This window comes from Armigeres subalbatus, chromosome 3 (assembly GCF_024139115.2).
Source record: "Armigeres subalbatus isolate Guangzhou_Male chromosome 3, GZ_Asu_2, whole genome shotgun sequence".
In the NCBI taxonomy this organism is placed as follows: Eukaryota; Metazoa; Arthropoda; class Insecta; order Diptera; family Culicidae; genus Armigeres; species Armigeres subalbatus.
In genome coordinates this window covers 20,836,948-20,864,247 of record NC_085141.1, presented here as the reverse complement: position 1 = coordinate 20,864,247, position 27,300 = coordinate 20,836,948, and the positions used below count along the sequence as shown (strand labels likewise).

The 27,300-nt window shown below is 37.9% G+C and overlaps 1 protein-coding gene across 1 annotated transcript; it reads right to left on the bottom strand.

Annotated features, from left to right (window-relative positions):
• Window positions 1-1,227: 1,227 nt before the first annotated feature.
• On the bottom strand, window positions 1,228-25,837 carry LOC134224091 (uncharacterized). The gene is made up of 7 exons (XM_062703323.1): window positions 24,292-25,837; window positions 23,717-24,208; window positions 23,549-23,645; window positions 3,198-3,655; window positions 2,486-2,899; window positions 2,290-2,423; window positions 1,228-2,053 (listed from the first exon to the last, which is right to left on the bottom strand). The coding sequence occupies exons 1-7, from the start codon at window positions 25,573-25,575 to the stop codon at window positions 1,426-1,428; spliced, it is 3,507 nt and encodes a 1,168-aa protein (XP_062559307.1). The 5' UTR covers window positions 25,576-25,837; the 3' UTR covers window positions 1,228-1,425.
• Between the last annotated feature and the right edge of the window lie 1,463 nt (window positions 25,838-27,300).

Sequence of the window (27,300 nt, the reverse complement as noted above, 5' to 3'; positions counted from 1 at the left end):
TGTCCTTCAAGTCCTCGGGGCATACATGATCAGACTTTAATTGAAGATTTTTTTTACACACGGATCCGTTCGCTATTTCCGGGTTTCCTCCATATAACTCGCTTGATATCCTTGCTCATCACTGTGAAGCCAACTCCATGTTCTGCTTTTCTGGCGCCGCTGTAACAGATGGCATTTTTGAATGCACTAAGCTATCTTATCCCATATCACAAACAAACATCTTACTCGTTAGAGCCATCAGCAGCAGCCATGTGCTTATCAACGTGAAAGCATATTAAATAATCATGGTTTTTCGTCTCACTCACTAGAGCAAACACTAACCTTTTTTTTAAGTATTGCTAATTCGGCATCAACATTTCAAAAGGGCGAAACTGCTTTTGTAAATAAAGGCTTCTCACGTCTCTGGTGGGCTTATTTGTGCTCACCCACGCAATCCAGCACCATTAAATGAAAGAAGAGGATTCGATGCTTCCATCAGTGGTGTTGGATTGCGTGGGTGGGCTCAAATTAACCCACCAGCGACGTGAGAAGCTTCTATTTACAAAAGCAGTTACGCCCTTTTGAAATGTTGGTGCCGAATTGATTAATAACCGAAATGATTTCACCTCAAAATATTTACCTACCAAACAAAAAATTAATTCCACAGACTATTACGCAACAAATGCTTTATCAATTAGAAATTTAAAACATTTACACCAGGGAAAGACGCATCGTTACGAAAACACAACATATGCATAATACTTATTTACAAAGCATCAGCAGGAGCACACGCGAGTAATAAAAATCAATAAAGCATCGACTTCTGAACTTCCTTGATCCATACTTCTAAATCAAGTTAGTAATCAATCACTAATATAAACATTTACCTTTGGGAACAAAATGCCGTTGCAAAGAGAACTATGGCACGCTTATTGTACGAAACACGTGTCAGAGTGCGCACGCGCCACTAACGATGACGAAACTCCCGACAAATTAATATTTTAGGACTGGAAAAAATAGTTTTTTTTTTCGGGACTAGCCAGCCTCGAGCTGAAAGTCTCGTTAAAAACTAAAAAATAGGTTTTCTAAGTTTTGGTAACAATTGATCACTTGTTCAGTGACGTTCAAGATAATTTGTTCTAAATTTTGATCAGCTTCAATATTAAGCATTGGACAAATTTCCTCGGTGTCAGTTGATAACGTATAGGGCTGTGATATCTTTGCACAGTTTTACGTTAAGCGGTCAAATTTGATATTTACGAATAGAATATATTTCGTATGGGTTAGTACAGGATATTTTACCATCATATAGATATATATTGTTATGTAATATGAAAGCATAAAATAAAATTGTTTTTCATTTGCTTCTTATATTATAATGCATGATAAATCTGTGTTTAAGTTGCAAGCGATTTAAAATGTGTGTAATCATTCAATTGAAACTGTTTAATATCCACCCTCCTGTTGATCATATTCACCTTGATCGGTATCCATACTGGCAACCCTTGGAGTTGCCAATGATTGATAATCATCCTTTAGTTGTGGGGTGCGATCGGTTTCCTGATGCTGCTGAGCCAAAACAGATGGCGGCCCTAAATCGTCCAACGATAGTTGAGTATTGAACTGCTCGTTGCCTGTGGCAGCAATGTTATACAATGACTGTGATGGATCATATGCAATCGATGTATTTCCAGTGTCCGTGGTCTGTTGATCTGCTTGAGGTTCTTCACCTTCGGCGGTCGAAGCAGAACCAGAAGGAGCTGGTTCGGCACCATCTTCGGCACCCTCATCATCCCGACGAACCAAACCAAGCATGTCGAGCATGTTGCGCTTGACAGTATTCTCCTGACAGGCTTCAACCGTCGCGTAGACACTTTTGCGGTCACATGTAACCAAATGGCGCGCCAGGGCATTGCCATCCGAGGACGAGAAACCGCAGATGCAGTGCATCTCAAGTTCCAACTGCGACACGGCATAGTCGGTGATGGCATTTGGATTGCAGGATGCCGTGTGGCCAACCATGGACGGCAGGCAAGACGTTTTATAGGAACACTTGATGCACTTCAGCAAGCCGCTGAAAAAACATGACGGTTTAAAAATTTGATGAATAAATGTTTATACTGATATTCAGTAATAAAAATTAAAGACCTGGAGGTAATTGAAATATTGAAAAAAGTCTTAAAGATTGGCTCTAAAATGACTTGCATGATTTGCATGAATCGAGCCAATATATCAATCTAATCGCATCCTTAATCTCTCAATACAGTTCCAATTGAATCTTGAACGTTGGAATAGTTGGATTCAACTTACATTATGTGATTATCCTCATCGAAATCACTATCGCATTCCAGACAAATTTTACCGCACGGCATGTGCAGCTCCATGCTCCCGAACGATTCCAGGGTTTTGAACGTGGTCAACTCCTTCTGAACAATTATTTTGGACTGGATCGAAAAGAACAAACATTACAGTAACTCGCTTACACTAAGAAACAACTGATAATTACCTTCGGTTTCGGCACATTGGTCACCGACTTGGTGATGGACTTCACGGCCGAAGCGGGTTTCGTGACGACATGCCCGAACAATCCATGCATCTTCAACGCGCCACGAGTGATAAAGTTCATCGCGCACTTGTTACACTTCTTGATCAGCGCCTTGTTGAAGTGTAACTTCAAATGTTTCATAAAGTCGCTAACGTTCTCAGCGATCGGCCCGTCGGCGTTGCAAACCAGAGTCATCTTCAGGCAGAACGGGCACTGGATCAAACCGGAGTTGTTGTGCTTTTGGTAGAAATGATCAATTGTCAAATGATGGGAGGAACTCTTGTAGTCGCATCCAGCGCACTTGTATGGCAGCTCCAACTGAAGATGGTTTTTCTGCATATGCGTTGACAACATTTGCGTTGTGCCGAAACGTTGCTGGGGGATTGAAAAAAAAAATTCTTGATCTGTGACATTTACCTAGTTGAACGGCATGCATCTGACATTGTTAAATTATTTTTTGCAATATTTTATCGTAAAAGAGGCAATTGTCCTCCAACGTAATCTATTTTAACATTTAATATTCTAGTATTTTTTTTATAGTTACATGCAGCTACTTATATCGAAGCAAAAGTGAACGGACTGCGATTTTGTCTAGTTTAAGCTTAAAAGTGAAATGTCAAATATCTTTTTATAATCGCATTTCATTCATATGAATGAAGAAACAAGTATTTACCTCACAAATCAAACAGTTGAATGAAGAAGCTATGGAGTTTTTGGTCTCCAGCGAATGGATGAGTACGGTGTGCTTCTTCAGGGCGTCTTCGGTGGCCCAGTTCTCCAAACAGTAGCGACACTGCAGATGCCCCTCTGGCACAGGGTTTGCATGGCGGAACAGATGATCCTGGAATTCAGCGTTGGTGCGCAAAGTTGTCGGACACTCCGGGCACGTCACGTTGAAGGCAATTGGCTCCGCGCCTTCCTTCACCTCGGTGCCAGGTGGCTCATATTGTCCGTAATAATATGGCTCCAAAGGTACCAGCTCTTCCTTTTCCTCCGGAGGGGCGCGGGATTTCTTCGGTGGTCCATATAAAGTGTTCAGATAGCCCGCGCTGCTAGCTGCCTTCTCCTCTTCCTTCTTCAGTTTTTTCAACAGAATCTTTTTGGGAGCTTCTGGAGCTGCAGGCGGGGGCGCTAAAAATTAGGTGGGGTCATATATTCACCAGTTGTATTTTACTGATTTTGTGTATAACTCTAACTATATTCGAAACAAAGCTGCAATACAGAGACAGTTAACATAATATGGACCATAGAAAATATTTCTCCGTGAGATCCGAATGTATATAACTGGGTTTATTTCTCTAGAATAAGCCTTCTCCAATTAAACTTTAGGCAATTTTTATTCGAAAACGAAAAATCTTTACACGTATCGCATTAACTGTTAAAAATAAAAGAGGTACTTAAGTCGAAAGGAAATCACTATCCCTGCATCTTGTAATGGGACCGATGCTATGAGTTGCTTTTACTTCTTCGCCCTACTGAGATATCATCTCTTCGAATCGTTAACGAGCCCTAGCGCTAACTCTGAATCATTCTCTCTCTCTCTGATTTCCCTATATCTATGCTCTTTATTTTATGAAAAGCATTTCTCTCTTTCAAGAATCAATTATTTTGCTGAAAGAAAAAAGAAATGAAAAACAAGTGATTGGTGAGATTGAAGTGACAAAACATAACGTTGAATAACGAGTGTGGAAAAGAAGTTATACAAAAGTGGAACGGAACCAGTTGAGTTAGGGCGAACTGCCAATCATTGGTATCACCAGCTACTACTATTGTTGGAAATTACAGAGAAATATTTTCTATGTTCGATGAATTTTATAAATTTCGGTGTATTGAAATGATATTTCAAAATTTTTTGTTCGATGTCTATCTGTTCAACAAAATCATGTTTATGGATTTAATGCAAGTATATACCCATTTTATTTTTATGTTTACAATTCAACAGCTACAGGTTGTTACAATTTAACATGTAGCGCCCATTTGTTTTGATTTACAAAACAGGAGAAATGATGCATGATTAATCATTTCGGTGCACAAAATTGAATGATGAATTTCATTTTTAAAATTACGTCAAAATATGGAAGTAATTTCATGAGATAAGCTTTTGAAACATTAGGCGATTTAGGCGATTGTTTAAAAAACAGATTAACCCACCTAGCAGTGATTGTGCCTTTTTCCTGCATTATTAAACTACCCCAATCAATCAAACATATAATCGACAAGTTGAAATAATGAAATATAAATACAAATGTGTTTTCTCAGATGCCCTGGCAACAAATCTTAGCTTGTGGCGTTATGATGTATGATGTAATGGTGTATGAGGCAGAAGTTGTAGTTATGTGACCACCAAGCTCGTTACAATAAATACAATACAATACATTAAAAAGCTGCCAAAAGAGCTGTAAAAGAGTTGTAACAATCATTTTAAAACTACAAATATTTTTAGTATTACTAGAATACCGCATTCACGACATAATGCCGTTTGACATAAGTCCGTTCGGCATAATGCCATTTGGCATAATGAGTTGAATAGCTAGGAGCCATTTGGCATAAAGACCATTTGGCATAATAGAGAAAAATAGTCATAATAATGTTAGGGCCATTTGGCATAAAGACCATTTGGCATAATGACCATTTGGTATATAAAAAATAAAAGAATTACACTCTGAAAAATCTTCACGTCATATTTACCTGAAAACGAATGTGGTTCTCATCCACCATACTTTTCACGTAAGAGTGACCTGAATGACAAGTAACCTGAACAAATTTTAGTTTCCTTGAGTTACGTGATTTATCCGGTGACTCTGACTGGATCTTCCAGTACTAATGACGTGAAGCTTGAAAGTAGTTACGTGTTTGATCAGGTGAACCTGACGTGATTTGTGCGTACTGGTTACGTGAAATTTTAGTGAAAGCTACAAGACAGCAGGTAACCACTACATGTTTTAAAATGTATTGCAATATAGTGATTTTGGAATGAATACAAAAATGAACAGGGACTGCCCATAAAAGGGAATCTTTTTCGCGTTGTTGATGCATTGAAACATTGAAATGCCGCCATTTGGTCATTGCGCTTTGGAGTTACCACAGAAACACTTTTGATGAAAAGAAAAGTTATCGGCGGATGTTGAATGGAATTTATCAGATTTGTTGAGAAATGATGTCAAATTTTAAAACCAGTTTCTTGCTCGAAAATTGCTAATATTGCCGCTGTTAATTAACCAAAAAGTAGTGGAACAAAGACTACAAATTTTATACTAACGCGGAAAACTGTAGCTCTAGACTTCCATGCAGCTTCCTTTTCTTCCACATCATTTTTCAACGAATCTAATAAATTTTAACCAACCTCCGTTGTTTTTTTTCCAAGGAGGAAAAATGCAGGCACGGAAAATATCCACCAAGATGCACCTGAAATATCACTTACCTCCGCGAAGCCTCATTATATTTAGGTTATGTATCTGTCATTCTTGTTTACAATTAGCCTGTGCACGCGTGGATGTCGACCACCCGGGTCGACATGAGATGACATTTCTATCATTTACCTGGGTCTTTGTTTGTAAACATTGGCATTATTCTTATATGATGTTGAAATAAGATTCTTACAGGTGTTTGGCTTCAATAAGAATGCATATTGGAATCATTGGAAAAGCGCGTAAATAAATTCTGTTGGAATTGTTGAACATTGTAAAATCGTTTTAGAGTAAAATCAGCAGTCATTAAAATTTTTTCTACGGATCAATCCAATTTGCAATTACGGCGCTTTTCTTGGCCGCAACATAATAATTTGATTTAATTGAAAATTTGAAAAACATGAATGGAACACTGCTGAGGAAACCAGTGCAAATAATAGTTTTGAAAGCTGTGGTAGTTAGTCTTCGATAATTATTTTTGAGTCAATCCTTTTATATTAAAAGGGATGAACATATTCATTGCTCGGAGTTATTAAATTCTTGCGATGGTTAATGTCTGTGTCATTTATGAGGTCGATTATCATTTGGGGTCAACTTCTTCAACTCTGCTTACTGCGCAAACTAGGTTTAAGCTTATGGGTAAACACTGCATAAAGAGTTATGCGGATATGAAGAAATTGGCTGTTAATCATATGTTGTCAAAAAAGTAGAATGTTGTATTAAATACACGACCGCAAATTGAACGTAGAACTACTTATCGTTCGATAGTCGATGTGAAATTCAACTATTTTGTGCATGTTCATTGCTGATGAGATAGCCGAATAGAAGGCATTTTATTTTGAAGTGAAATTTGAACACTACCTGTCAAAATTGGATTTTCAATAGTTAAATGCATTGAAACAATTGTTTACAATAATTGTTTAAAATCCTAAGGAGTTAACTGATCGATTCATACCAAAAGCTCCAGAATGCATAAAAAAAACGGCTGAGTTATTGGCTCTTACTTCCTGACCTTTTTACCTGACGGTCCCAAATTTGAAACAATGACCCCCCTCCCATTTCTTATCGATTCGAAAAACGTAATTCTACGTCAAATATCATAGATGTAAACCTTCTGATTTGGTCCATGAAGATATTCAAAATTATAACATTTTAGCCGTTAATAAAACCGTATCAATGCTTACCTAGATTAATCCGAATTATTTAGAAACTTCACTTCTTCAAATCAATATCGCTAGTCAAGTTGAAAACCGAAATGGAGGACTATCGAAGTTGGATTTTTTTCGCAATCCGTACGGTAAACCTAACTTCGCTAAAAATGCGCTAGTCTAATTAGGCCCTAAGGGCAAGATTACCGGTGGTGAGTTTAAGCCGTTTGGCAGCGCAGTAGCATTACTTGACACTTTACCGGTCGCCACTAAACGCGCTGCTATAACTAAGCGCGACTGACAGATGACCAAATTTGGTAGCGCGATAAGAGCGCTGCTATTTGATGAACTGTCAACTGTCAAACGTCACTGGTACGGAATACAGCAACCAAATTGAGAACCGAAAATAGTGACCGATACGGAAACGAGTGACGAAACTAAAATGAAAGCGCTGCGCGGGTGATTAAAATGCTCGCGACCGATAATGATGCTCTAACTAGACTAGCGCGCCACTAGCGAAGTTAGGTTTTACGTACGGATTGCGAGATAAATCCAACTTCGCTAGTCCCGTATTCCGGTTTTCAACTAAATCGAGTGTATCCTATCCTCGATCCTATCCTACGTAATAATGAATACAAGCAATGAAAGTTTCAATGTATACGATATACAAGTTTAATCATTAGCGTTGTAAATAATTATGTAGAAGCTGAGGCTTCATTCCATTTTCTTGAATAAGTCACATTTTAGAGAATTAGGCTCGGAATTAGGTTGAGTGCATAATTGTTCTTTGCAAAAAGCATCCCATGTTATCACATCCTGACTACGAGCTTTATTTCTTGGTAAAAAGGATCTTGAACATCATATGTGTTATTCCCAGTAAAATTCGAATGTGTGAGCCTCGACATCAAGCTATACTATGTTATAATATAGCTCGTAAGTCTTAACTAGATAGAATAGGTCTCAATACGAGTTAGTATTACTCCCTATAGAGTTAGGCCATTTTCGAAGTCTTGTTCTTCGTATTTGTAAGGATTAAAAAGTGGTACAATTTAAAAGCTCAATATTGAAAAAAAATTAAGATCAATATTAATTTGAAAATTCAGTTATACAGACAAGTTCAATCAAAACATTGTAGATAAGTTTGTTTTAAAACTGGTTCGACTTTGGTCATCCGTTACGAGGATGCGCAAGATCAGAATTTATATGAAAACTTACAAAGACCTTTATGATTATGAGATTATTCAAACAGAATGGATCCATTTTTTGAACACTTCTATGAGAATAAGTTTGGCCGCTTCTATCCAGTTTTCCGCGAGCGGTAATGGCCGCCAGCTTGCCTGCGGGTTAGTCTCTGATTTGACATTTCTGGAAGTCAACTGCACCCACCGTTCGAGCATTTTGATCAATGTGGTGTATAAAAAGGCTTGAATTCACCGAATTCACTTAATCAGCACCTTCTTTTATGCCACATTGGTCAGAATTCTCGGAGCGGTGGGTGCAGTTGACCTCCAGAAATGTCAAATCAGAGACTAACCCGCAAGCAAATTGGCGGCCATTACTGCTCAAAACTGGATATAGTTAGTACATATGTCCATTGCAAGAAGCAGAAGCAGTCTTATATATCTAGGAACATTCAATGCTAAAAATATCAATAAATTATCAAAGCCCTATTAAATGTAGTTAAATTACATTGAATGTTCAACAAGTCCAATAGAATTTAGTTTCGCGCTTCTCCAATAATTCCAATATGCATTCTTATTGAAGCCGAATGCTTGTTAGAATCTTATTTCAACATCATATAAGAAAAATGCCAATGTTTACAAACAAAGACCCAGGTAAATGATTGAAATGTCATCTCATGTCGACCCAGGTGGTCGACATCCCCGCGTGCACAGGCTAATGCAGGTCTTACGCAAATGCCGAAGCTGCAATCACACTAACACAATCTCACTTAAATTGTTTACGTGGGTATACAGTCATATTCGCCAAGATTTTTAGTAAAAGTTACGTGAATTTCAGGTGAGCATTACTAACGTCACGTAACAATCGTCATTTGTTCAAGACAGACGAGTTACGTGATTTTTCACGTGAATATGACGTGATGATTTTTTAGAGCACTCTAAATAATCATCACGTCATATTCACGTGAAAAATCACGTAACTGATCTGTCTTGAACAAACGACGATTGTTACGTGATGTTAGTAATGTTCACCTGAAATTCACGTAACTTTTACTAAAAATCTTGGTGAATATGTTTGTATGTACTCGTAAACAATTAAAGTGAAATTGTGTTAGTGTGATTGCAGCTTCGGTATTTGCGGAAAACTAGCATTGTAAACAATCTTCACGTCAGATTTACCTGAAAACAAATATGGTTCTCATCCACCATACTTTTCACGTGAGAGTGACTTGATACTCACGTAAGAATAAAAGACACATAACCTAAACATAATTATAGGATTTGCAGAGGTAAGCGATATTTCATGTGCAACTAGGCGGGGATTTTCCGAACCTGCATGTTCCCTCCTTGGAAAAAAATCAGCGGAAGTCGGATAAAATTTATAAGATTCGTAGAAAGTAATATGGAAGAAGATGAAGCTACATGAAGCCTATAACTACCGTTTTCGGTAGCGTTAGTAGAAAATTTCTATTCCAGATTTCAACTGCCAAGACTGAACTACTTTTTGCTTGATTTAACAGCGGAAATAGCAGCAATTTTTGAGAAAGAAACTAGTTTCATCTTTTTCTACAAATCTAATAAATTTTATTCGACATTTTTCAGTAACTGATTTGTTCTCCAACAGTGTTTTTCCGAAGCGCAATGGTCGAATGACAGCATTTTCTGTCTATTGATAAAAACATCATTCTGCATCAAATGCGGTTCAACGCATCAAGTGCATCAACAATGCGAAGAAGTCTCCTATGTTTACGGCTGCAGGCAGTCACTAGCTTATTTTGCATTCATTAAAAAACAATTTTGCAATACATTTCAAACCATGTAGTGGTTACCTGATGTCATATAGCTTTTACTGAAATTTCACATAACCAGTACGTAGAAATCACGTAAAGTTCACCTGATCAAACACATAACTACTTTCAAACTTCACGTCATTAGTACTGGAAAATCCAGTCAGATTCACCTGATAAATCACGTAACTCAACGAGGTAAAATTTTGTTCAGGTTACATGCCATTCAGGTCACTCTTACGTGAAAAGTATGGTGGATGAGAACCACATTTGTTTTCAGGTAAATATGACGTGAAGATTTTTCAGAGTGAGTGTATTAAACCTCAAAGGTGCAGCCCAATCGGTTTGTACGCAAAGGTGACGTAGGACTACGTAGCTATTCGAAATTGATGGTATTTGCCATAATAATTTGTGTCGTTTTATTAACATTGAGCAAACTGCTCGGAGGTCAACTGAATCAAGAAGTCGAATAGTTGTTCCCAGTTGGATGCACTTTGATTCTCTAACCGTGGAATTAACATGACTCATCGGCCGCTGAAGCCACTCGACTGGCTTTCAGTCGGGGACATCACAATCCTTACTTGGCACGTACGCTTACATCGCGGGCGAAAACCAAACGTTGCAAATAAATATATTTGTGTTTGGTTTCACGCCACTTCTGATTTCTAATTCTGCTTATTTCTTCTTTATTTCGGCCATTTTTGAGGATGGTGTCCTCCAAAAAGGTTTTTATACAAAAGAAGGTTGATCCGACAATCCGATATGAACTTTCTTCAAAGTGCAAAACTCAATCGTAACTAGCAAATTTGATAGCGCGGCGGAGGGAGATGATGTAATTAATTTGAACGGATGGAATCATTAACAGCAACCAAGCTACCACGCTAAACCCGATGCCGCCGAAACAATCCATTTTCGCAATTAACTCTTTCTTTCCATAAAATGCTGGTCCTGAGAAGAACCAATTTTCTTTTCCCAATGCGTCTTTCCAATAACTAACTGCATCCAAACGCTTGTCAGCACCTTGCGTTGAAATTGTCCGACCGCCACTTGATAATTTTTCGCTAAACCTCCACCATTTGGAACATTTTTTAAGCATTGCCACTGCTACCCACACTTAACTCATTCCACAGTATTCGGTAAATTTTACCGAAATCTCAACAGCAGAACTGTTTGTTAATTATTTTACAGATTTTTTGTAATTTTTTCCATTGTTCAACTGTCAAAATCACCGAAAATCAGTAAAATTATTTACCGAACAGTTCTGCTGTTGGGATTTCGGTGAAATTTTACCGAATTCGGCGATTTATTTTAAGTGTGCACGCCTTCGTGCTGCTATGTCCGCTCCGCTGCATCAAATTTTGTCGAACCGCTCATTGCGCTCTTTCCGCGGAATCCCGATCAAAATGGCTCGCGCGCGCCGGAAAGCAGCTTTCTTGTATTCAATAAATTAAGCCCGTTAGCCCTTTTAAGATCCTTTTAATCCTCTTTTCCCAATTTTCCAACTAACTGACACCACAATTTGTAATAAATTTTCAGCATCGGCACTGGCGGTGGGGGATCGTCACAGTGCTATTTTTATGGTCAACCCTTTCTTCATATGAAATGCTAGTTCGATGAAGTTGAATGCAGCAACACATCGAACACCACCACCAATGCGATGGATTTCTTTTGAAAATGTTATAAGCGCCTCCGTGATGATTTGTCCGCTCTGCTGCGTTCGCTTTGATGTTTCTGCTCTGCGTGAAACCTTGTTCAAACTGAGGATTATATCCGAACCCGCAAGTAATTGATTTTTGATGTCTGTGCTAGTGATGCATGTACGTGATTGGTTGGTTGACCTATTTCTAAATTGTTAATCAATTATCAATAATAAATAGTTAAAAACCAGTATTTTCAAATAAATACAAAGAAGCGTTGACTCATCCTTGATTGAATGGTCCGAAAACATTGAAAATCCATCGAGAAACGGCTTAGATATTAAAGTTAAAAGTCTATCATATTTTCGTGACGGTCCCCGATTTTCGCAATCCTAAAGTGTACCCCAATATAGAAAACACAGACGTAGTCCTACGTCAAAACTCTAGGCAGAAGCTTGATTTACATATCTGCATTATTGCCTTATTCTGACCATAAGCATGTTTTAAGGAGTGATTTACTTTTTCGCCTAATTCCGATAAAGATATCTAGATTGCTTTGAGAATAGGTCGTATGTGCAAAAGAGAGGCTCTCTTTGTTCACGCTCTCTTTCGCTTGTACATAAGCTAATTTTGCATATTTTGCCACATTTTCACTTCGGAACGCTAGACAAAGCTATAATCTTTAGATATCTGCCAAGAAATCTGAAGTAAACTTTATTATAAATCTGTAATATTCGAAAGAGAATGGAGGCAAAGAGAGACTCTCTTTTGCACATACGACCTATTCTCAAAGCACTCTAGATATAATGTGCTATTTTGCCTTACCCCTGAAAAATGAGATTTTTTAAATTCTTTTTTTTTCGAATGCGTACTTTGAATGGAGGAATGATCTAACACTAACTCATAAGAATTCTTCCAACCATTTGCATGCATGCTTTCTCATTATATGGAGAAATCGTGTGCTCTTTTGCCTTTTTCCGGACAAATACATACTTTCAAAGAAGGGATCATCTACTCTCTGGCCTTATTCCGGACAAATGCAAACTTTTAAAGGAGTCATCTCAAGAGTCATCTACTTTTTTGCCTTTTTTCCGGGCAAATGCGTACTTTTAAAAGAAGGAGTCATCTACTCTTTTGCCTTATTCCGGATAAATGCGTACTTTTAAAGAAGGAGTCATCTACTTTTTTGCATTATGCCGGGCAAATGCGTACGTTTAAAAAATGAGTCATTTATTCTTTAGCGTTTTTTCGAGCAAATGCATACTTTTAAAGAAGTAGCTATCTACTGTTTTGCCTTTTTCCGGGCAAATGCATACGTGAATACTTTTAAATAAGGAGTCATCTACTCATTTGCCTTATTGCAAATGCGTACTTTTAAAGAAGAAAATCATCTACTTTTTTCTCTTATTCCAGGTAAATACATACTTCTAAAAATGGAAGGGGCCCTTCTTAGCCTAGCGGTAAGATGCGCGGCTATAAAGCAAAACTATGCTGAGGGTGGCTGGGTTCGATTCCCGGTGCCGGTCTAGACAATTTTTGGTTTGGAATTTGTCTCGACTTCCCTGGGCATAAAAGTATCATCGTGTTAGCCTCATTATAGCCTATTCAGATTGGGCTATTCATGACTTAAGTTAAGTGAGAGGGTATCCAATTATTACGAGGTGTTCAGACTGCAGCAAGATAATATATCTTGACGTTTCCATGTCCTCATTTGCAAGCTAATACAGGGTTGAATTCAAGGAGAGTTTTAAAATTTAATTTGCGAAATCAAGCATTTGTGTGGCGACAATCGAACATTTTTTTCTGAACAAAGTTTCTACGAAATAAAAAATATAAAAAAAATATCAAAAGGGATTTTCGACGAATATTTGAAGCTCTCATTAATGATAATGAGCGAAGCTACATTCATTAGTTGGGTGCGCCGTTCTTCGGGGAATCAGACTATTCCTCAATTTATTTTTAAGTTTAAAAAGTATTTTGATTCTGTACTATGATCGAACGGAGATTTGATAGAAAAATTTAGATAATTTTGAGAATTCTCACAAATAAACAAAAAAAAGGACGATTGGACCCATTTTCAAGAAATATTATCGAACTGAAATGTATTTCCACCAGTATCTCCATGTATGAAGGGCAACTCAGCAATTTATTTTTTTTTTTTCAAAAATGGAAACTGAACCATTGCGTTCTACTCGACAATCAATGATACAGCTTCTAACAAAATCGAATCGTGTGAATGTGATATAATTTAAACTGGATTTTGGATGAATTAATGCATTACCAATCCATGTTTTATTTAAGGTTATTCTACTTTATATATACATCCCATTCAAATCGTACAGTTGTCCCACGTGAAAAATGTTGAAATCCAAAGTATATTAAGCCATTTAAGGAGCAGAATTGAAACAATTTATGAAATCATGTTTATTTATCAAATATATTCGTTTTACAACCATTCCTACGTTTTAAATTGTCTTCCGCATTGGCCCTTGAACTTTGAAAATTTATTCGATTTGTTCTATTAAATCTAGGTTTAAGTTAAATACTTCATGTTAATTCTAGAGAGCATCTGTTTTTTAAACAATTCATGTTGAATAAGTGGAGAATAAATAATTATCATCATTATTTTTCATCATATAAAATGCTTTCCACAAAACCATCACAATCCGAGTTATTCTTCAGCGCTCAGAAGATTTCCATCGATCATGCATTCGACCCTGCTGCGACAGAAAGAGCATGACTGTAACATTTATGCATAAAAACAGAGGAAAAGTGAGTAAAACTTATCCTTTTTATGCATCAAATTTTACTCCTTTTGTGGGTAGTCTCATTCTCCCGGAAAAGAGTGTATTTCTCCCCAAAAGAGCATACTTTCAGCTGTGCGTGTATCCTTACGTTTAACCTTTTTGTGCCAAATTGTCGTTATGCCAAACGGCCCATTGTATTTGTTACTTCTTTTCAACGATTATGCCAAATGTTCGTTATGTCAAATAGCTTTGAGGTACCCAACAAAATATGCCAAATGGTCTTTATGCGAAATGGCCTTTAGACATTTAAATCGTTATGCCAAATGGCATTATGCCATATGGGTTTCCCCCGCGCTCAGACATCGCCCTAGTCGGACGCGTTTACTTTCATTCCTTTTGTCACGTTCGCAGGCTATAGAAAATGTGTGGTGTCGGTGTGCTCGAAAACACCCTTGATATAGATTGTACTCCCAAATCGTCCTGATGCTGGGAAAGTTAATTTTTTTTATAGAATGAAATCAGGCTTCAGTATAATAGTGAGTAGTGACGTTAAAAGCATACAGTTGCATAATTCTGGCAACTGTGTGCTTATAGAAATGCTTTCGCAAGAAATTGTGTCGCGCTACCAAGCGGACCACAATTGGAAGCGAGCAATGCTTTGTGGAGATTGCGAGTTCAGAATCCCTAACCCCTGTGGGTTAGACAAAAAGGTTGAGATAGGCAAAATTTTCTCGAAGTTCAAGTCAGCATAAATTTGCGTAGAATGATTCGATCCGATTTTTATAAAATTGAGACCATCGGACGCGGAAACTCTTCTAGTTTACTATCCCTATGCCAAACCTGAGATTGGTCCTTGGTTATCAGAGATGTTCCGGGGTTTCCTACACTGCTAAAAAAAGTTTACACACAAAAGACTTTGAACTATGCTCTTTTGACTATAAAGTATTCAATTATGACTTCGAAGTACCGTCAACTGGGGGGAAGATGATCATTTTTAAGACAAAACATGCAATAACAATGTGTGTTTACATTTTAAATCGAAACAAATATTTTCAAAACATGTACTGCTATATGTTGCAATAATCAACAACTTTAGTTTTCTGAAATGCGTTCGCATTTATTAAAATAAATTAAATTATCACACATTTTTTGAGTAATCTGGTTTGGGGTGAAGTTGATCAAGATAGCTCTACTAAAATCATTATGACCTAGTAGTCAAAATACACTAGGTTATTTGTATGAATGTTGAATTTACTACGTAAAGAAGTTTACGAAGTCAATATTTGAAACGAAAATAGCGTCATTTATGACAATCTCTCTCTTTCTTCCACAAAATACATTTTCATGATTATAATCGAAAAACTCGGATTTCTACCTAGCGGTAACATTACTTGAACGGAGAATATTGTTGACTACCGTTTCATAAAAAAATTTGGCTTTTTTGACTGACACATCAAATGATCATCTTCACCTCAATGATCATCTTCCCCCCAGTTGACGGTACGCTCTTTCGTGGGAGAATGGGACTACACACAAATAGGAATAAATATTATGCACAATTATGACTATCTTTTATTCATAAATGATTAACATTTATGCATGAAAACAGGAAAAGTGTGTAAAACTTATCCTTTTTATGCATCAAATTTTACTCCTTTAGTGGGTAGTCCCATTCTTCCGCAAAAGATTGTATTTCTGCCGAAAAGAGCATACTTTCAGCTGTGCGTGTAGGGTACGTTTAAGATGCATTTTTCCACTGCTCGTCATTTTATGTGACGTTTATTTTCATCATGTTTTATGCTTTGTTCAAAAACTAGAACTTATATGCCGAGCAATGGTGGCTGTAGATCGAGATTCCATCAAAACTACGCAAAGATATGGCCATTTCCGTAAGAAGGGTCCCGGGAACATGAAGAAATGATAACAGATTGGAATAATGCAAATATGAGTATCTAACTTCTTGGCTTTGCTAGACGATGATTACAGAAACTTTTCCAAAATGATAGTGTCCACTGCCACCCTTATAGCAGGTTCCAAGGGCCTATCAGATGGAGCCGGTTTTGGTTTTGGCATCATCTGGAACCATGCATATATGGGTGTCAAAATTCATGTTTTCCCAAGACGATGAATATAGGATCTTTACTAAAGATATATTTTAAAGACTGTTAGACTCTCTGGCCAATTTGTAACAGGTTCCGGATGTTCTGCGAAAGTGACAATTCTCGCTTAACTTTTCAAAATGACCTAAGTAACATTTTTTTCATGAATTAATTTGAATACTGCAATCAATAGCTTTCATGTTGTTCTGTTGATTGCGCTATTCAAATTAAATCATGAAAAAAATGGTCAATTTGACAAGCTGTAACTTTGTACCCATGACTGATTGAGCTGAAATTTTGGCAGTGAACTACAAGTATGTTGAAATTTACACATATGTACTAAGTATCATTTTCTTTCGAATGACGCGTTCAAAAATTACGTACTAGGTCAAATTGTTCAAAAAAAATAGCAGTTTTTATTTTTGATATATTGGCCAATTCAAATGTCAAATTCAACAATTTGTATTTTTTAAATTATAAACTTAGTGTCGCGCAGCACCTGATATCAAATTGATAACATTCCAATCAATTGTTTTCCTGATATTTCCAAAACAAAAACTGCTATTATTTTGAACCATTTGAACCTAGTGCGTAATTTTTGAACGCGTCATTCGAAAAAAAATGATACTTAGTATGTGTAAATTTCAACATATTTGTAGTTCACTGCCAAAATTTCAGCTCAATCGGTCATCGGGGTACAAAGTTAGAGCTTGTCAAAGTTGACCATTATGTATGAAAAACGGCTTCCGCTGCTATTTTTCTGAACACAGGTGTATCTCTGCGTATACCTAATGGATTTTGAATCTGCAGCCAGCATTGGTCAGCATATTAGTTCTAGTTTCTGGGGAAAACATAAAACATAATGGCAGTAAACGTCCAATAAAATGACAAGCAGAAGAAAAATGCATTTTTAACATACTCTCTGCAAACCCGGAACATCTCCGGTGGCCAAGGACCTAACTCAGATTTTGCATGGGAATAGTATACTTGAAGAGTTTCCGCGTCCGATGGTCCCAATTTTATCTAAATCGGATTTTTCTACGCAAAGTTATGCTGATTTGAACTTTGACAAAATTTTGCCTATCTCAACCTTTTTGTCTAACCCCTGTAACGTCAATTACGAATCGGTGACCGTTTGTGTGCACGGTCTCCCTGCATCGATAAGTCACTCTAAAATAACTGACTTTATTGTTCGGGGAAGTTATCTCAATAAGAGACAAAACATGGAATCACTATTTCCCGGGAATAGCAAATGGCGTACGTGTTCTTTGGATGAATTTGTTCCAACACATTCCGTCGTTCGTTTCAATGGAATACGAAACAGCAATGGTGACTTTTTTTAACCAGCCCAAATCCTGCCGGCCTGCCACCCGGCCCATCGGAGAACAAATGTAATGAATCTAACACCTCTACCGAAAATAATACACCACCAGCAATGCTATCAACGCCGAAAACATCAGACGAGCTACCTATTTACTGTAGCCGATTTTCTTCCGATAAACGACACGTTGCAAGTATCATCACCGCTTGAAACATTCGAACATACAATAATTGAAGAATAAAGACGAGAGAAGGAATACGAATGGAAGGACGAAGACAACGAAGGAATGCGTGCCCCTACAAAACCTTATGTACCAAAACTAATCTTTTTTTGCACATTTTGCCCTCTCCCCCGCCCTTACTTTCTTGGGGCTCATCCACAAAGTACGTCACGCCTCTAGGATGAAGTTGGGGTTCTGAGCAGCGTGACGATCCATACAAAAAATTTAAGGGTTTGTTACAAAAAGCGTGACGAGGGGGGGGGATGAAGGGGGCAGCCCCAATGGGGCTGAAAAATGCTAATTTTTGCGTGACGTATTTTATGGATCTTCCCTTGGATCTATTCATTCTTTTAGTTTATCTATAAATAAAACATTTATAAGTTACCTCCAGGATGCTCCCCTAATTATGTACCAAATTGGGGCCTCCTTAGCCTAGCGGTAAGACGCGTGACTACAAAGCAAGATCATGCTGAGGGGTGGCTGTTTTTGGTAAGAACCTACTACAGACATGGTGCAAAAAAGGGTCTTCCAATTCTTCCATAAGGAGAGAAGAGACTTACAATTCTGAAACATTCATGAACGCAAAACAGAAATCGATTAAATATTAAAGTGCATAGATTTTCAAGCTATCATAATAACGAAAAGTCTATAAAAGTCTATAAAAGCTTATCTTATTATATCATTATAAATTGAAAGCTGAAAATAGCAATAAATGACTCACATAAATGCCAGGCATGTGATTTCAGGATGAGAGTTACACAAGACAGTGGAGGTGGTTATCGACTAATTAACTCGGTGTAGTATTTATTGGAGCTTTCCTTAGCCCAGCTGTAAGATGCGCGGCTATAAAGCAAGACTATGATGAGGGTGGCTGGGTTTGATTCCCGGTGCCGGTCTAGGCAATTTTCGGTTTTGAAATAGTCTCGACTTTCCTGGGCATAAAAGTAGCATCGTGTACGAATGCAAAAAGAAATGGTAACTTGGCTAAGGGGTCGTTCACTAATTGAGTAAGCACAAATGGGGGGGAGGGGTGGTCTGCCATTTTCTTAGTCTTCATATAAACAAAAAATAATTTGTGTGTGTGTGTGTGCGTCATCCTCTATCCCTCACCCAGCTGGGGGTGTTGTTCAAGTAGTACTACGAATAATTTGATCAAATCTCATGCTCCGTAATGGTGCCCTTTTTGTTACGAATAGTAGTACCATAAAAAGGATTCCCTTCTGAAGCAAGAAATGTTTCTTCAGGGAGTGTGGGGAATGGGATGTACTAGTTATTCATAACAGGTACAGCAAAACATCACAAGGACGCCCTTATTCGTACTAACTACTCAGGGAGTAGAAGGTCGAGAAGAGCCACCGTAGCTAACTAAAGCTTGAACCGGATACCTGGGACTCCCACAATATCCGCGGCAATAGTAGCAAACGATGCCCTGATATAAACAAAAAATAATTTGTATAGAAAAAATCTTACAATGGGGGAGGGGGGTCCGGAACATCAAGAAAAAATGCTTACGTCATTATTGAACGACCCCTTAGAATCCTCGTGGTTAATAGCTGTAGAGGTGCTGAATGAGAACTAAGCAGCGAGGCAATTACAATAAGAAGAAATGTTTATCGCCTATGCAGTCAGATGACCAGCTGACACGCTACTTTAATTCTGATCCGACGTTTCGTTACCTTTATTGGTCCTTTTTCAATGGATTAAAATGGTTAAGGACCAATAAAGGTACCGAAACATCGGATCAGAATTAAAGTAGCGTTTCAGCTGGTCATCTGACTGCATAGCCGATAAACACTACACGTATTCCAGGGCTGGTAGCGATGAATGCCGTTCAAAATAGTGACTTTAGTGACCAGCGATGACGAAAAAGTGACCAAATTGTGACTTTCAATTGCCGAAAAAGTGACCAAATAGTGACTTTTGTATGAAGTTTTGAACCGGGTATAGAGCTAAAAGTTGCATTAGCATTGTCACGGTATAATTCGTGGATGGCAAACTTGTGTTTTATTTTTGAAATCCTTATCTAGAATGCTATCAGAAATAAAGAAAAGGCTAAAACAACAAAATTATGAGGATTACTTACTATTGGCCAAGCCCATCTTCATTGTACGAAGGGGGGAGGATGGATGCAAGAGGCCAATGACTGCGACACTTTCATAAGTACCACAGAGTTGGATATTGAGGATGATATTCATTGGACCAGCCAGAAGCTAGCAATGTTACCATGGTACCTCATATTAAGTAACACACCACGATAAGGTATCTACCCGGCGTCACGGGAACGAGTAGTGAGTTAGAAGTTGTGTCGCAAAATTATGTTGATATTTTTTTTAATATAATAGCCAAAGAATGATATAAAATGACTCCTAGCCAGTGAACTAACGGGTGGCCACTAAAAAGCGGGAATGGAAAGAATGGCTCGGGAAAAAAACTACAAAACATTACAGTTCAATCTGATATACGATATATAAAGATTTGGCCTTAGTCTTTAAAAAATAAAGAGTAAAAAATAATAGTATATGGTCCGTGGTCCACCGTGTGGCGTAGTTCAATCTTGCAGGTATCACATGGCCGTTGGATGGCTGCCATTTTCGGATGATGCTTCTGATCCTATTGATCAGTGGCTTCACGTTATTTTCCTTCCAACCACCTTTGTATACACCGGGCTCAGTAGATCAAAAATCCTTTGACAGTTTTCGAAACATTTTCACGCTTAAAATTGTCCACCGCGCACTATTTCCACGATCTTTGTTCGCTTGAAATTATTGCACAATGCGCGCCACAGTACTTCCTGTTTTGACGGCATATTTTACACAACAGAACTTGTTGGAGTAAAAGTGTGTGGGCAACATTTTCTGCATATTCTAAAGATTTTTTCACATAAGGAAATACTTCTCTGAAAGCATTAATATTCTCATAGAAAAGTATTGAAGTATTGAAATTCCCGTTTTTTAGTGGCCACCCGTTATTTGGAATCAAGATTTGAAAATTTGTTTGAAAAATATAAAGTACACTAGATTCTGTATTTACACGATTTATTTTCCAAATTTTGCACTCATCCTGAATGTTTAACTCATGTGAATAATCATGTGATTTTGCTTTGATTTATTCAGGATTTTTGAAACATGTTGCAAAGATTGTGGTGCTTAATTTACCACACGATCATACGATCAAAAATACGAGCAAAAAAAAAAGAATCCTGTGTAATTTTAATAATGTAGAAATTAAAAAAAATATTTTACTTGTTATTAAACTATGTTTTAATAACAAATTTAAATGAAGTTTTTAAGATTTGAGTTTTTGAAATCCAGAAATTCTAATTCTTTAGAAATTAAACTAAATGGCAGAATCTTTTTTTATAAAAATGTAACATTTTTGAAATAATTTTAATCAAAATTTTTTGAATTTAGTGGCTTGTGCCAGAATTACTTTTGACATAACTGGGTCTACAATTTTTTTTCGCGGCTTATCTCGGAGAGTCGCAAGACAGATTTAACAATCATAAATGAATTGATCAGTCATACTGCACTTTCTGTTAAGACGCCCTTATCGCTCATTATTCTTCCTGACGTTGAGAAACATCAAACATCATTGTCATGTGACAAAACTGAGGCCTATCTTTGTCACTGGAGGGTATTGACGCTCACCAACAGACGTGGTTCTGGTTCCAATACTCCTCAATTCTGTACTCTTTAGTTGGGGTTAGACTTTCACATTTTAACAAATTCCATTCGTGAAAAAAAATATCATAGTTGACATTAATCGAAAATAGCCTCACGGTTTTCACAAGACACTTGGAACTTCTTTGGTGCATATTTCTCATTTGGTTTAGTGGATAATAATACAAATACAAAGTACAAATGATTTTTATTTTGAACTTTTCTACCACAGACAATGCAAAAATAGTGACTTTAGTGAGCATTTATCGAAAAATAGTGACTTTTTGATGCAAATAGTGACTTTATAGTGACTAGACTCAAAATAGTGACCAAGTCACTAAAAAGTGACTCGCTACCAGGCCTGTATTCCGGGCAAAAGTGTGCTACTGGGAAAGTGCGAAGATTTGTGTTTCTACTTGTTTCCTTATTCCTTATTCCAATTTTATGCCAAATGGTTGTTTTGCCAAATGTTTTTTTTTTTTTTTAATTTCTTTATTATAGTGATTTTTTCGAAAGTATAAGAAGTTCATCACTTTTGCCAAATGGATGTTATGCCAAATGTCCTGGAAAACATTATGATTATTTTTGTGTTTATGCCAAACGGTATTTACGTTGAACGGCACCTGGCTGTTCAACTCGTTATGCCAAATGAACCGGTGCCAGCAAAAGTGGTACTAAATATATTGTCAGTTTTGAGTTTTTCACACCAACGGCTTCTGTTTACAAAGGGTATTAAGTCCGGTCGTGTTTTCTATTGATGTCGGTAAAGTTGATTAAGCGTAGCTACGACTCATCATCATCAGGGAACACATCAGAAAAGAATTGCAAAAAAGGAGGAGATCTCACTTCATTATTACTGAGGAAAGAGGCCCACCACACTGCATCACTATTCCAAGCTCCAAGACACGATGTCCAACATGCACATCCGTAGAATCAGTGCGTCAATGCCAAATTGTGACGTGGCATTGAACAAAAATAGTCCACATGTGATACCACCATGACAGGATATGTCTTTGGTTGCCATATCAGTGCTAATGGCGTAAGCCCACCCATCGCGGCAAGATCACATTTCCAAGGGGAGGGAACATTATGGGTCTCCGAGACTTCTATAACAAATTCGATTTTGGAGTGAAATGATAGCCTTTCAGTACAACTTTCTTGTACTAGGAAGGCAAAAAATTAAATAAACGTTAAAATATGTACTTCAGAACTTTTTCCGTATCATACAACGATCAGATTTTAATTACATTTTGTCTAGAATTTATAAGTTCTAGTTCGAATGTTTTCTTTTTTTCTGGGAACGGTACATTCTGGGGCATATAATCAGAGGCCCATCCTCTTATCTCATTCATCCTTACCCTCCCAAGGTTTTTTCCTTCTCCAAACGCATTTGCCCGGTATAATGGAAAATATCTGATAGTCTTTTGGCATACCGTGGAATGGCTTACCGCCAAATGTCGAAGAATCATCAACGGTTGTACTTTTAGCGGTAATCCATTCCGCGGTTTATACCATCTTGCGACATAATTTATTTCTGCATGACGTTTCGGTCTACTACTACGTGATCGCGTCTGAAGATGGTCGAGGTAAAGAAGTAGACCGAAATGTCAAGCAGAAATGAATTATGTATAGTAATATTTCTCACCGGAAAAATCAACAAAACAGCTACCATATACGTTATTTGCTTTCATACACAACACACAGAGGTAGATAGACATTTGCTCTCAAGCCTTCCATGAAAAGGTCGATTTTGAAGTGAAATGATAGCCATTTGGTACAACTTTGTTATAGGTACGGGAAAGACAAGCAAATACTCACATTGTTCTTTAGGCTTCCGCCCTCTCTTTGCCATCGGCTTGGGTATGTTGATTGTTTCGATCGGATAGGTCCAGTGTTTGAATGGATCTGCAGCGGCCTGTAATTGAGAAAACATCACACGTCGTAGGTTAGGGGTCAAGCCTAATCCAATATAGTTCCTTTTCTTACCTTATTCAACCGTGTCACCAAATTGTCTTTAGTTTCGATTTTCGTCTGTTCGGCAATGTGAGCCACAATGTTGTCAAACGTCTGACCCGGCGAGTTACCGTAGGATTCACGCCAAACCAACTCATTCAAGAACTGCTGGATGATCTGTCGAGACAACAATGACAACGTATTCTGGAACATGCGTGGCACGATCCGTCGCAAATAGTCCATAATGTTGGCATTGCTATTTTTATTGTTAGCATCCGAAGGGGACACCTGTTGTACAATTTTGTAGCCCATGTTGTTCAATGTGCCCTTGTCCACAGTGAGATCTGTCAGTATTATACTATCTTTGTGAACCCAGCCAGCAAGTGGCTCGAGAATTTTTGAAAAACGTTTCTTATAATTTCGCTCGCCATCGCTGAGAGGTTCGACGGCCCGCAATCGTACCAACTTTGCTTCCGGATCGAGTACTCCGAGGACCTCAACTTTCACTTGCCGCTGTTGTCCATCCTGTAATAAAAATATAAAGAATAAAGATAAGTGTGTCGTGGCTTTCATAAATGCGTTCAAACTCCTAAATCCATATTTTTTACCTGTGTGGTAGTGCCAAGCGAGATAACTCCGACTTCAATTTTTTTGCCAATGCCGCCCATTAGTTTCATGTGCTGGCAAAGAGCCACGGTACAAACCGACCGTAGCCATGTGTACAGGCCCTTTACGTAGAGATTGTCCACTTTTACCCAATTTACAACATTGGAAACATTAGTCTGACAGCTCCAATGGTAGATCAGCTTAAGAATAACCGATGGCGGATGAGGAGAACCCTCAAATGGCGATCCGTTGAATACGGAAATAAAGCGAGTTGGACAGCATTCGCTGATCCAAACATACCCTCCCGAATAGGGAAACTTTGACGCGTCGGAGTACATTCCCAACTTCAATGGCGTACCGCGATGAACCTGACAGTACTGTTCCGACTTAACCAGACCCTGCTGGATGAGCCACTCGGTAAACTTGGTCGCCGTATGCATAAGAACATTTTTGACCTTAGCATCCAGTTGGGGTCGATCGGCGGGGGCTTTGTCGGAGGCTCGGAGAGATGGTCTTGCAATGACCACCAACGAAGGGAATGTTTTGCCCTGAATTTTGCTGAAGGAAACCTCTCTCGAATCGGCCGCCGGCTTTCCGCTGTCGTCCTTTGTGAGATCGACAATCGCTGTCGGTTCAGCCGTAACTTTCTTCTTTTCTTTATCTCCACCAATGAGCAATCCACCTATAGAAGTCGATTCCGTCGGACGAACGTTGCTAGCCGTAATGCTCTGCGGCTTATCCGGCTTCTTTGGAGTTTTCAAATCCGTCTTCTTGTCATAGTATTTTTTATCATCCTTCTTTTTGGCCGCTTCCTTAGCAGCCGCTTCTTTTGCGGCCTTCTCCCTTTTCTTCATTTCTAACCGTTTGGAAAGAGGAATGTACTCTTCGTCATCGTCGTCCGGAGCAAAATCACCGCCATCATTATCATCATCAGCTTTGTATTCCGAACGACGGCTTTTCCGTTTTCCACCTTCCAATACCGGCGAAGCACTACGCTTCGAACTAGACGGAGTAACCGGAGGTGGGGGAGGTTTCTTTTTCAGCGACGTAATCGGTTTTGAAATCTGTTCCAATCCAGGAACCGGACCAAGTACCTGATAGGCGGTAAAGACCTCACCGGAGAAAATATTTTTACCACCTGCCTCTTTTACTAAATCCTTCAGCTTGTTCCGGACATCGTTGTGTTCCTTTTCTGCCTTTTCGTAGGCCGCCTTTTGAGCGGGACTCAGCTCATCCGACCAATATTCCAAATGTAATGTTATTTCATCCTCCGCAGTGGGCGCCATTTTGGATTAGTTTAGCACTAACCCAGTACCACTTTCAAATTCACAAAACAAATGTGAATATTACCAATGAATAAAACCAAATTCACGTAACCTTCAATCAATTAATCAAACTGAATGTATATTATAACACTAAACTTATCTAATTGATGAAATAATTAGGGTTCTTCACAGAGCAGCCAAACTATAGTCGCGTCACTTCAAACATTAAATTTTGCGTGTTTTTTTACTGCGGAACAGTGCGGCTTGCCGCAACTTGTGATTCGGTAAAAAAAAAGTAAAATCAGAGCTGACTGCAGGGGTGAGATTCAAGAGCTGAGCAGAATGGATCAAACAAAGGGAGAAGGCGGAGCACTGAAGCCCTACCCCGACATGTGCGACATCTGGATTTGCTTCAGGGCAACTTCACCAGTGAAATGAAAATGAAAAAAAAAATAGACAACGTACAATTTTCTAGCGAAACATAACAGATCGGCTGATAACTTAACCGGAAATTGAAAATATAACCACATAGAACAGACGTTGAAGCTGCACTCGCCATGGGGTCTGTTCAAATATTACGTAACGCGAAAAACGTTGTTTTTAAGAACCCCCCACCTCCTCGTAACAATCTGTAACAAAATTTAAAACTACCTCCACCCCTACGCGTAACGCGTAACAAAAACATTTTTTTTAAATCTTGTTTTTGGTAGAATTTGAACCACGATAAAATGAATTATTATTTTTTGTGTATTTTATGCTATTTTGAAGACAATAACTATTCTTCAGGGTGGCCACTGAAACTCGATTTTCAAATTCCCGGTTTTTTCCCGCTTTTCCCGGTATTTTTTGTCAAATTTTCCCGGTTTTAATTTTACTTAAATTATCAATTAACTAATTTGAACAAAGATTTAACCCGAGGACAATCTTCGTTTCCGACCAAAATAATGATTCAGTTTTCTAAAAAAGATTTATACACATTTTAGGCAATCAAAACATTCGATTCGTAATTATTCAATTTTACTTTTTTAATTTCTAGAATTAATGTCTAGAAAGTAAATCTTGGATTTTTTTTATTGAAAACTTTGAAAGTTCCCATTCAATATTAGTATATTGAAAAGCTCTAAGCTATGGAACCTATTCATTATTCCCCGTGTAACAAATTAGAAAATTATCTTAGAGTATCCTTTTCACCATCATAACATTCTATTATATTAGGTTAGTTGTGGAAAAATATACTAAACTATGATGAGTTCGGTGGTCTAGTGACTAACGCTTCGCCTTATAAGCAGGAGGTCGTAGGTTCAATTTCCTCCCGTGGCACCTATGACAGGTCATGGAGTTCTCTGCATCTTTCTTAAATAGGTGTCCAACTAGCCATCCTAGCCAACGTGGCTAGGACAGATCTCTTCTATTGGAGAGTGCATTGCTTTCATCTAAGAGATTAGTCCCAAATCAATATCTGTGGTAACGGATGAAAGTAATGCTACTCTCATACAATAGTCTTGGCTTGTACCACTTTCGAATTTGTGCGAATTGCTCAATGCTAATGCTAGTTGTGAAAAAATACTAAATTAAAGATATTTTACTCTTTAGAATATTACAGACATATTCACGAAGTATTAAAAAATTACCATTTTCAATGATTTGTAGAATTTTCAAATATATTTCCAAACAACTCTTGAACATGTGTTAACATATATATTATTTACCATATTCATTTTTTTCTCGAATTCTGTGCAATTGGAT